The following is a 10,986-nucleotide window of genomic DNA, read 5'->3' on the forward strand; positions in this document are numbered from 1 at the left end:
CAAGCACCCAGCACCCTCAAAATCCCCATTGTGGCAAGGGTAAAGCTTGAGACTATGTTGGGCCAAAATGGAAGCCATGAGGCCTAAACATAGCATGCACCCCCTGGGTGAGAATCCTTTGCCATCCCAGTCAAAAACAGGCACCCAGCACCCTCAAAATCCCCATCGTGGCAAGGGTAAAGCTTGAGACTATGTTGGGCTAAAATGGAAGCCATGAGGCCTAAGCATAGCATGCACCGCCTGGGTGAGAATCCTTTGCCATCCCAGTCAAAAACAGGCACCCAGCACCCTCAAAATCCCCATTGTGGCAAGGGGAACGCTTGAGACTATGTTGGGCTAAAATGGAAGCCATGAGGCCTAAACATAGCATTTATTTATTTATTTATTTATTTATTAAATTTATATAGCGCGCAGGCAGCCCATGGGCATTGTGGCACTGTTACTTGCAAGGAAGACTTAGTTACAATGTGTGCAGGTTGTGCCTTGGGTTACAGTGAGGCAGTGACCTGTGATCAGATATACCACATAATACATCATACAATACAATTATGAGGGCTAGGCCATGTAATTGTTAGATGAACAGGGTCGTTTTCAGGGTTTTCCGAAAGGCGGTCAGTGAGGGTTCAGAGCGCAGGGAGCTAGGGAGGGTGTTCCAGTGTACGGCAGCGAGGTACGGGAAACTGGAGCCCCCTGCTCTGGTCCTTTTTACCCTGGGTACTGAGAGCATGCTGGCATAGGGTGATCTAGTGGGTCTTGTGGAGGAGACCAGGTGGATCCTCTGGGAAAGGTACATTGGGGCGGCAAGATGGACACATTTGTGGGTGATGCTTAGAGCCTTGAATAAGATCCTCTCCTTTATGGGGAGCCAATGGGAAGCTTTTCTGGCAGCGGTGATGTGCTCTCTCTTGGCAATGCCTTGTGCAGCGCGTAGGGCACTGTTCTGTATTACTTGGAGCTTCTCAAGATTTTTGTTGGAGGTCCCAAGGAAAAGAATATTGCAGTAATCAAGTCGTGAGCCGGTTATGGCCCTGGCTATGTTAGTGCAAGTGTCTTTTGACAGATAAGGTCTGATTGCGTTAAGGAGTTTTGCATGGTAAGCGGCCGAGGAGGCAATGGCGTTTACTTGTCTGGTCATGGATAGATTGGAGTCTAAGTAGACGCCTAGTGTTTTTACCGTGTCAAGTACTGGGATCGGGATTGAGTCAATGGTGAAATGGCTGAACTGAGCGTCAAGTTTCTTGATGGTGTCAGGGGAGCCTACGAGTAGGAGCTCAGTTTTGTCGGAGTTAAGGCAGAGGCCGTTGATAGCCATCCACATTTGAATTGTGTTGTAGATGTTGTTGAGGGTAGCAGAGTCTGTGTCATAGTCGCCTGTCAGAGTGAGAAGGATCTGTGTGTCGTCGGCGTAGTTGGTGTAAGAGATGCCCATGGCGTCAAGGATGAGGAAGAGGGGGCGGGTGAAGATGTTGTAGAGGGTGGGGGAGAGGCAGGAGCCTTGGGGCACCCCACATAGCATGATAGAGGGTGATGCAGTGGCTAGGTCAGAGAAGACCTGCATGGTCCTGCCTTGGAGGAAGGAGGTGATCCATGTAATGGCTTCTTGAGAGAAGTTGGCTGTGGAGGAGAGGTGGTGGCAGAGGATGTCGTGGTCTACAAGATCAAAAGCTGCCGACAGATCCAGGAGAAGGAGCAAGACAGGTTTGCCTTGGTCTCTTGCGTCGTCCATTTGGTTTTTTAGGTCGAGTAGGGCGGTCTCTGTCCCATGCCTAGGGCGAAAGCCGGATTGTCTCAGTCTAAGGAGGTTCTGTTCTTCGAGGAAGTGCTGGACCTGCAGGTAGGCTGCTTTGTCTAGAATCTTGAGGAGGAAAGGGACAGTGGTGATGGGGCGGTAGTTATTAGGGGAGGTGGGGTCAAGTGTGGGTTTCTTTATGAGGGGTCGGACCCATGCTTCCTTTAGGCAGGCGGGGACTCTCCCTGTGGTGAAAGAGGCGTTGACGAAGGCTGTTAGAAAAGGGGCCAAGGTGTCTGCGCAGTCTTTGATGATGGAGGCAGGACAGGGGTCGCCTTTGCAATTGGAGGGTTTTATGTTTTTCATAATGTTGATCATGTCGTTTTCTTGGATGGTTTTAAACGAGAAGGTGGGTGGGGCCTCAGTGGGTGATGGGGGCAGTGGTGGTGGGGAGGGTGTAGTGTGGGTGGAGAGTGTTAGTTTGGTGTTCGAGATTTTGGCTTGGAGAGAGCTGATCTTATTGCGCATGGCTGTTTGGATGTTGTCACACCATTCTTTGTCCTTAGTGAAGTTTTGGGGGGTGGGTGTGGGGTTCTCAAGTTCCCTGAAAATGGCGAACATTTCCTTGGTGTTCGACTTGGCCTCAGTAATTCTCTCTTCGAAGGATTTAGCTTTGGCTTTAATGATGGCTTTCTTGTAATTAATTGCAAGGGATTTGAAGTTGAGTTTGTCTTTCTCATCCCGTGATGTTTGCCAAAGAGCTAATGCTGCCCGTTTGTCGGAGCGTAGTTTTAGAAGGTCTTGGGTGAACCACGCATTAGCGTGTCTAGTGGGTTTGGTTTTCCGAGGTTTAAGTGGGGCGATGGTATTGATTGCTGCTGTGATGGCCGTATCATAATTTTTTGCCAGAGTTTCTGGGTCGTTGGAGAATGGGGCTGTGAAGGCAGGTCCCTGTAAGAAGGGTAGGAGTCTTTCTTTGGTCAGTTGACGGGCACTCCTTGTAAGGGCAGGAGGCAAGGGAGGAGGGGGGTGGGATGTGGTTGTAGTGGTGGGGATGTTAAAGGTGATGGTGTGGTGGTCGGACCATGGGGTGGGGGTGTTGCCTGTGTCTGTGATGGGGCAATTGTGGTGGGCGATCCAGTCTAGTGATCTGCCTAGGGCGTGTGTAGGGTTATTGATGGTGTTGACGAATCCTAGGGTGGCTAGAGCTGTGTCAAGTGCTTTGGCTGTAGGGTCTTTGGCGTCATTCAGGCCAAGGTTGATGTCTCCAAGGAGAATGGCTTTGGATGACTTTTTGAGGTTGTCCGCCAAGAGGTGGGTGATGGAGGCCTGGAAGTCTCCTCAGGGGCCTGGTGGTCAATAGATGAGGTGTAGGGTGATGGTGCATTGGTGCGAGATGGTGAGTTTTAATTGAAGGTAGTCGCTGTTATTGTTGATAGTTTTGTCAGCCTTTCTGATGGTGATTGAGTCTTTGGCTATGAGTGTGACACCGCCTCCAGTGGTCATGCGATCTTGTCTCGTGATGGCATAGCCAGGTGGGAGAGCGAGGGATAGGGCGGGGCCTGAGGCTTCATGTAGCCAAGTTTCGGTGACCATTAGAAGATCTAGATCTAGGGTGGTAATAAGGTCGTGGATGTCTAGTGCATGCGCATTGATGGAGCGGGCGTTGATGAGGGCACATTTGAGGTGCGGTTCAGGGGTGACATTGATGGTCGAGGGTGGCATATCCGAACCGGTGGGAGGCATGTTTTCTGGGGTCATAGACACAGATAAAGTGGCATTTGCATCATTAGGTAGCAAGGCAGTGGTAGAAGAATTGCAAATAGCGGTAATTTCATTCAAACCAGTGGGGGGCATGTTTTCTGGGGTCATAGACACAGATAAAGTGGCATTTGCATCATTAGGTAGCAAGGCAGTGGTAGAAGAATTACAGATAGCGGTAATTTCATTCAAACCAGTGGGGGGCATGTTTTCTGGGGTCATAGACACAGATAAAGTGGCATTTGCATCATTAGGTAGCAAGGCAGTGGTAGAAGAATTGCAGATAGCGGTAATTTCATTCAAACCAGTGGGGGGCATGTTTTCTGGGGTCATAGACACAGATAAAGTGGCATTTGCATCATTAGGTAGCAAGGCAGTGGTAGAAGAATTGCAGATAGCGGTAATTTCATTCAAACCAGTGGGGGGCATGTTTTCTGGGGTCATAGACACAGATAAAGTGGCATTTGCATCATTAGGTAGCAAGGCAGTGGTAGAAGAATTGCAGATAGCGGTAATTTCATTCAAACCAGTGGGGGGCATGTTTTCTGGGGTCATAGACACAGATAAAGTGGCATTTGCATCATAAGGTAGCAAGTCAGTGGTAGAAGAATTGCAAATAGCGGTAATTTCATTCAAACCAGTGGGGGGCATGTTTTCTGGGGTCATAGACACAGATAAAGTGGCATTTGCATCATTAGGTAGCAAGGCAGTGGTAGAAGAATTGCAAATAGCGGTAATTTCATTCAAACCAGTGGGGGGCATGTTTTCTGGGGTCATAGACACAGATAAAGTGGCATTTGCATCATTAGGTAGCAAGGCAGTGGTAGAAGAATTGCAGATAGCGGTAATTTCATTCAAACCAGTGGGGGGCATGTTTTCTGGGGTCATAGACACAGATAAAGTGGCATTTGCATCATTAGGTAGCAAGGCAGTGGTAGAAGAATTGCAGATAGCGGTAATTTCATTCAAACCAGTGGGGGGCATGTTTTCTGGGGTCATAGACACAGATAAAGTGGCATTTGCATCATTAGGTAGCAAGGCAGTGGTAGAAGAATTGCAGATAGCGGTAATTTCATTCAAACCAGTGGGGGGCATGTTTTCTGGGGTCATAGACACAGATAAAGTGGCATTTGCATCATTAGGTAGCAAGGCAGTGGTAGAAGAATTGCAGATAGCGGTAAGTGTCTTGTTTCCAAAACGAATGCTTCGCCCCTGAGCTATCCTCCCGGCCCATGAGGTTGTGTGGTGCGTCTGGGTAATTGACTTGCTGGGGATAAATTGGACGTTGTGGTTCTGTGTTGCTGAGTAGCAGAGGTTCTAAACAAAGTTAGTAGAAGGGGTGCTGGAACGCAAGCAGTCCTGGGTACATTTTTTACATTAAAAATATATATATTTTATAAAAGATAATGATAATTGGGATTAACAATACATTGTATAGAGTTCCCAGAAGAAAAAAATGGAAAAAGCCATAGGAGATACACGCTGAACCTGAGATCTTAGCAACCGTAACACAACCTGCTGAACTACCTTTTCAGCTTTCAGCTTCTGACATTCCTGTTGAAAGTAAAAGTCAATTTGACCGCGTTTTCACTTTACCTGGATAAAAATGTTCCTCTGAGTCTGAGCACGTCATTAGCTATTCCCAGGACAAAAAAATGTGTACTGTGCTCTTGGAAAATGAAGCTTTAATCCAAAATGACACGGCTGCACCGTAAATTCAGTGATTGCAGAATAGCTGCCTACAGCCCCCATAATTCAATGCGCTGCCTGCAGCCCCCAGCATTCCATGCGCTGCCTGCTGCCCTGCCGGGCATGCAGTTCGCCGGAAGTGTGTTTTCTTTGTTTTGCCGCGGCCGTGACAATGCGGCCATCCCGTAGGAAGCAGCCCGCTCTGTTACTGAAATTGCGCACAGATGGTCATAAAGTAAACATTTTCTTTTTACTTTGATGGATTTATACTCCAGATCCAGCCACCGAAGCAGCAGTTAAGTGTTCTGGTGTGATGGGATGTGCTCGAGACGAGGGGGCTCGATGGGTGTGGGGGAGGGGATTGGAATGAAGATTTGCAGTGTTGGAGCAGAGCAAAATCGTACTGGCAACTATAGGAGAGAGGGGCTTGGCTGAGTGTGAAGAGAGTCCTGACCTGGGTTTGGAAGTGAGACATCTGTGGGGTGGTACTATGCTGATGCCCTTGCATGGTGCTGGAGTGGATGTATATATAATGCGGGTACATGGGAGTGTGGTTTGTGGGAGGGTGTGCCTGCATAAGAGTGGTGATGGGAGTGTCCCTTGGGGCCAAGTGTGGCGATGGCAGTGGGGGGCATGTTTTCTGGGGTCATAGACACAGATAAAGTGGCATTTGCATCATTAGGTAGCAAGGCAGTGGTAGAAGAATTGCAGATAGCGGTAATTTCATTCAAACCAGTGGGGGGCATGTTTTCTGGGGTCATAGACACAGATAAAGTGGCATTTGCATCATTAGGTAGCAAGGCAGTGGTAGAAGAATTGCAGATAGCGGTAATTTCATTCAAACCAGTGGGGGGCATGTTTTCTGGGGTCATAGACACAGATAAAGTGGCATTTGCATCATTAGGTAGCAAGGCAGTGGTAGAAGAATTGCAGATAGCGGTAATTTCATTCAAACCAGTGGGGGGCATGTTTTCTGGGGTCATAGACACAGATAAAGTGGCATTTGCATCATTAGGTAGCAAGGCAGTGGTAGAAGAATTGCAGATAGCGGTAATTTCATTCAAACCAGTGGGGGGCATGTTTTCTGGGGTCATAGACACAGATAAAGTGGCATTTGCATCATTAGGTAGCAAGGCAGTGGTAGAAGAATTGCAGATAGCTGTAATTTCATTCAAACCAGTGGGGGGCATGTTTTCTGGGGTCATAGACACAGATAAAGTGGCATTTGCATCATTAGGTAGCAAGGCAGTGGTAGAAGAATTGCAGATAGTGGTAATTTCATTCAAACCAGTGGGGGGCATGTTTTCTGGGGTCATAGACACAGATAAAGTGGCATTTGCATCATTAGGTAGCAAGGCAGTGGTAGAAGAATTGCAGATAGCGGTAATTTCATTCAAACCAGTGGGGGGCATGTTTTCTGGGGTCATAGACACAGATAAAGTGGCATTTGCATCATTAGGTAGCAAGGCAGTGGTAGAAGAATTGCAGATAGCGGTAAGTGTCTTGTTTCCAAAACGAACGCTTCGCCCCTGAGCTATCCTCCCGGCCCATGAGGTTGTGTGGTGCGTCTGGGTAATTGACTTGCTGGGGATAAATTGGACGTTGTGGTTCTGTGTTGCTGAGTAGCAGGGGTTCTAAACAAAGTTAGTAGAAGGGGTGCTGGAACGCAAGCAGTCCTGGGTACATTTTTTACATTAAAAATATATATAATTAGATTGCAGAATAGCTGCCTACAGCCCCCATAATTCAATGCGCTGCCTGCAGCCCCCAGCATTCCATGCGCTGCCTGCTGCCCTGCCGGGCATGCAGTTCGCCGGAAGTGTGTTTTCTTTGTTTTGCCGCGGCCGTGACAATGCGGCCATCCCGTAGGAAGCAGCCCGCTCTGTTACTGAAATTGCGCACAGATGGGGGGGCATCCTTGGGGCCAAGTGTATAGTGAGGGGGCATCCTTGGGGCTGATTGTGGTGATGGGGGGTGTCCTTGGGCCGAGTGTAGTGTTGGGGGGTGTCCTTGGGCCGAGTGTAGTGATGGTGGGCATCCTTGGGGTACAGTGTAGTGATGGGGGCATCCTTGGGGCCAAGTGTAGCGAGGGGGCAACCGTCCTTTGGGCTGGGTGGGGTGGTTGGGGGTGCACCTGAGGCTGAGTGTGGGGAAACAGACCTTGGGTATGGGGTTAAGGTGGTAAGTCCAAGGGCGGTTCTATTAAAGGGGAGTGAATTCTTTGACTAAGGGATAAGGGGGTGAGGGGAGACCTTGGGGTGATGGTTATGAGTGGGTAGAAGTGCTTGGTGTGGGGTATTAAGAGTTTGGTGTAAGTCTTTGGTGGGGACATGAGTTAAGTTCAGTGGAAATCTTTGGGGTCTGGGGCATAAGAGCTGGGTGGAAGTCTTTGGAGCGGAGAGGGTTAAACATGGGGAGGGTGTCTTTTGGGTTGCGGGTTAAGAGTTTGGAAGAATTGTGACAGGATTAAGAGGGGGTTCACGGGTAGAACGGGTATAACAAAACGTGGGTGGTGGGGGAGTCTTGGGGTTAAGGGCACAGGAGTAGTTTGGGTGTGGATAGGGGCAGGCGTGCGTTTGGGGATGTTTAAGGGCAGGAGAGACATGGGGGGCGTTAAGGTTTGGGGTGTCATTGGAGGGTAGGTGGGTTAATGCAGTCAAAGTCTTTTGAGAGAAGAGGCTGGGCAGAGGCTTTAGGGGAAGGAGGGCTAAGTGTGGGGAGTCCTTGAGGGGGAGGGCTATTCAATTTGAACTTCCATCTTAGGTCAACTAGTGTGGAGTAAAACCGCTCAAATAAACAAGCCAATATGTAGTACACACACAGGCTTGATGCTTTTATTGTTGCTGGGAATGAGTGCAGCACTTAAATATTTTAATACATATTTTAATACAGTTACTCATTCACCACACAAAGGGGGGGGGGCGTATGGTGCTAAAATACACATATACACTGATTAAAAACATTTTCTTGGCAAAGGACATCTCTTTTAATGGTGTTACGAGCACAAGAAGATTGTCCTAGTGGCTTTTTCGGGGGATTGCTCATTCCTCAGGGCTGTCTGTCCTTAACAGGAAGGCACCGAAAAGCGGAAGTTTTACTTTGGTCTCGAGGGATTAGAATGTCTGATCACTGTTTTCAAAACTGAAGATTACTGTTTTTCTGAATCTGGGTCATTCAGTTTAAGAACTACAGCCATGAGATGGATGTTCAAAGGGCCCCAAAGAAAAAGCAAGAGGCCAAGGCGACGACGAGAGAAAGGCACTCTGCACTGAACGTCCGGCTCTTTCTCGAGAAACTTTTCTTCAACCTCCTGGAAAACTGCTACAATCATCTCATATATATTGTGAAGGTGAGTTGGGCCTGTTGGGATTGGAGTACTGTGAGCGTAATGGCAAGGGCAGGAACGGTGAGAGCGCACTGACACATGGGGGTTCACTCTTGCCAACTGAGACTAGCAAGACATAAGCGAAGAGCCCAGTGTTGGAGCTCTGTTCCGCACTACACTGGTCACAGCACTGGCTATTCACCTCACAACTTGTCTCAGTGTGAACTAGCTGAAGCAGCAAGTTTGCTGCACCAGTTCTAAATCGAGTGGCTGAAGGCAGACCTGGTTAAGACATTTCTATTACACCAGTAGTGGGTTTACTACTCCAATTAAGTTATTAACGCTCAGAAGACTGCTTTGAAAAAAAATGCACCGTTTGTTGGGATGGCTTGATTAATACGAGCTCAAAGAGTTCCCATGAGAAGGTATTTTGGGGCAAGCGCAGGATCTGGGTGTAAATGGCTATGGGGATTAGCATGGCCATGGCCAGTCAATAAGTGGGCAAATAACCAAACATCTGCATGCTTTGTGTCCCTCCTTTTATGACATTCCCCCCTAGCTGTACTCTATTCCAATAGTTTCAGTGACACCCGATAGCCCTCAACTGACTCTCTGGGCAGGGTCAGGGCGCCCATCCGACTTCCTGGCTGGTTCTCAGGTTCTCCTTCCCTGTTACTCCCTGGGCTGGATCTCCACCTGACACCATTGCTCACTGGTAGGGGCAGTGGTCCAAGTTGTAATTGTGTCTTCTCCCACTGTTACCGCAGTGTGATATCCTGCGCAATTTGCCTAATTGTTCTTGTCTACGCTGTTAGTTAGTATGATGGCCAGAAAGTAGGTGCCTTTAACTTTTGTTTTTTTTTAAATTGTAGAACAGTTACAAGCCACACAAAGACACAATCAGTTGGCAATACATCATTTGCAGGCATCACTGGCGGCGCTTACCAGGACCGATTCATTACCAGAATCAGTGGAGAAGTCGTTGGGAATGGACACTGGATCATCCACACAACAGAAGGTGATATTCCCCTCATAACAGAACCATTCCCAATTTAAAAACTGTAGTTAACTTATTTTTGAGAGTACCTTTTCCGCATTGAATGGACACCATATATAGATGGTGGCCGTTACGCGAGAGCTGTTGGTGTATCAATTCGCTACTGCATGAACAAATTCTATTCTAGACTTATAAGTCATTTGTTTCTAATACATTTTAAAACCTGTCCCTCACATTCATTGCACATTGGCCATTCCTGGTTTCCACGCATAATAGGGGTAATTAAAGGCAGGGAGTGGGTATTATCTTTGGAGAGTTGTATATTTGTTAGTCCATTCGAGTATGTAACAAATCAGTGATGCATGGTTTTCAGGCAGGAGGCGTTGGGTCACCCATGTAAGCAAGGTGTGCTTTGGTATATCTGGGGTCATGTGTTTCCGGACCTTCTAGTTATGTTAATTAGCAAAGGGTTTAAACGACTATTTCCCCACATCCACTTATGCTTTCTATTTCTAACTGTGTGATAGTTTCTAATTTAAAAGTCAAACTGTTGTATCTACACAATGAATCTGTCAATCTTGTTTCTGCATGGTTGTCCTGTCTCCCATCCCCACCGACTCAGTGCCTGGCTCAACATCTCCTCAAAGACATATTAACCCCTTTGACCATTAAAGACCATAAATCTTCTGAATGCAGCCATAGAAAACCATGATTCATTTTCAGTTCAAATCTCTTTTAAGCCTGTTTCAACCGTTGTGTACAAATGCATTTAAATGTAGTGACACATTTGTAGGTTGACATTTTAACATTTGTTAATCCTGTATTTATTCTACAATAAGTAATTTAACAATGCCTCTTCTGATGTCCATTTATATTCATATATCCTTTCTTGTTTTTGTAGAATTTGAGATCTGTCTGCAAGGCTAACAGTTGGCCTACTATGGATGGCCAGGTGATGAGAAGGAAGCTTGCCACCAAAATCTGCAATGCCAGAAGAGGCCTAAAGAAGACACTGCCTTTCGAAATGCAGGATCAATGATTATTCGTTTGTATTTTTGCAAACTGATTTATTCTTATAGAATACAGCTATGCCGTTAAACTGCATTTGTTAAATAAAACATTTTTTGAACACTTTCTGAGCCTATGTTTGATTGAAGACATCTTATAGCCACAGCAATACTATAATAAAATATCAACAATGTATAGCTTCAGTATTTTACTATCATAATAATGTTGGCTGCTCTCAGTGATATTGGGTGAAGTGACTGGCGGCAGTCTGCCATGCAGGTAGACCTTTAACAGATTCTGTTTAGGTCACTGGAAGTGTGTGTTTCAATGCAGTGCTTTGTAATTTTGGGTGTGAGGCCCTGTTGGCTAGAGGTGAGAATTGAAATTAGGGAGTTTACAGGTTGGTTCGTGACATGGGAGGGGGCGGTTGTAGTTTTGTGCACTAAATCGGTGAACTTGGTTAACAACATTTGGGTG

At 47.0% G+C, this 10,986-nt stretch overlaps 1 protein-coding gene across 3 annotated transcripts; it reads left to right on the plus strand.

Annotated features, from left to right (window-relative positions):
* Positions 1-5,218: 5,218 nt before the first annotated feature.
* On the plus strand, positions 5,219-10,635 carry LOC138497472 (uncharacterized). 3 transcript variants are annotated; one of them, XM_069620971.1, is made up of 4 exons: positions 5,219-5,414; positions 8,358-8,528; positions 9,377-9,522; positions 10,403-10,635. In XM_069620971.1, exons 1-4 carry the CDS (start codon positions 5,277-5,279, stop codon positions 10,407-10,409), a joined length of 462 nt encoding a protein of 153 aa, XP_069477072.1. In that variant the 5' UTR covers positions 5,219-5,276; the 3' UTR covers positions 10,410-10,635. The 3 variants fall into 3 exon arrangements, 2 of the variants coding, with proteins under 2 accessions (XP_069477072.1, XP_069477073.1); XM_069620972.1 differs by having other exon boundaries at positions 5,223-5,474; XR_011278589.1 differs by lacking the exon at positions 5,219-5,414 and having other exon boundaries at positions 5,481-8,528.
* The last annotated feature ends 351 nt before the right edge of the window (positions 10,636-10,986 follow it).

This window comes from Ambystoma mexicanum, chromosome 5q (genome assembly GCF_040938575.1).
Source record: "Ambystoma mexicanum isolate Mex_15411 chromosome 5q, UKY_AmexF1_1, whole genome shotgun sequence".
Taxonomy (NCBI): Eukaryota; Metazoa; Chordata; class Amphibia; order Caudata; family Ambystomatidae; genus Ambystoma; species Ambystoma mexicanum.

Bases quoted from the DNA above. Each gene is read 5' to 3' on its own strand.
- LOC138497472 (XM_069620971.1), top strand. From the start codon at position 5,277: ATGCGCTGCCTGCTGCCCTGCCGGGCATGCAGTTCGCCGGAAGTGTGT. The intron at 5,415-8,357 runs GTAAACATTTTC...TGGGTCATTCAG, and splicing joins TGCGCACAGATGGTCATAAA to TTTAAGAACTACAGCCATGA. The intron at 8,529-9,376 runs GTGAGTTGGGCC...TTTAAATTGTAG, and splicing joins ATCTCATATATATTGTGAAG to AACAGTTACAAGCCACACAA.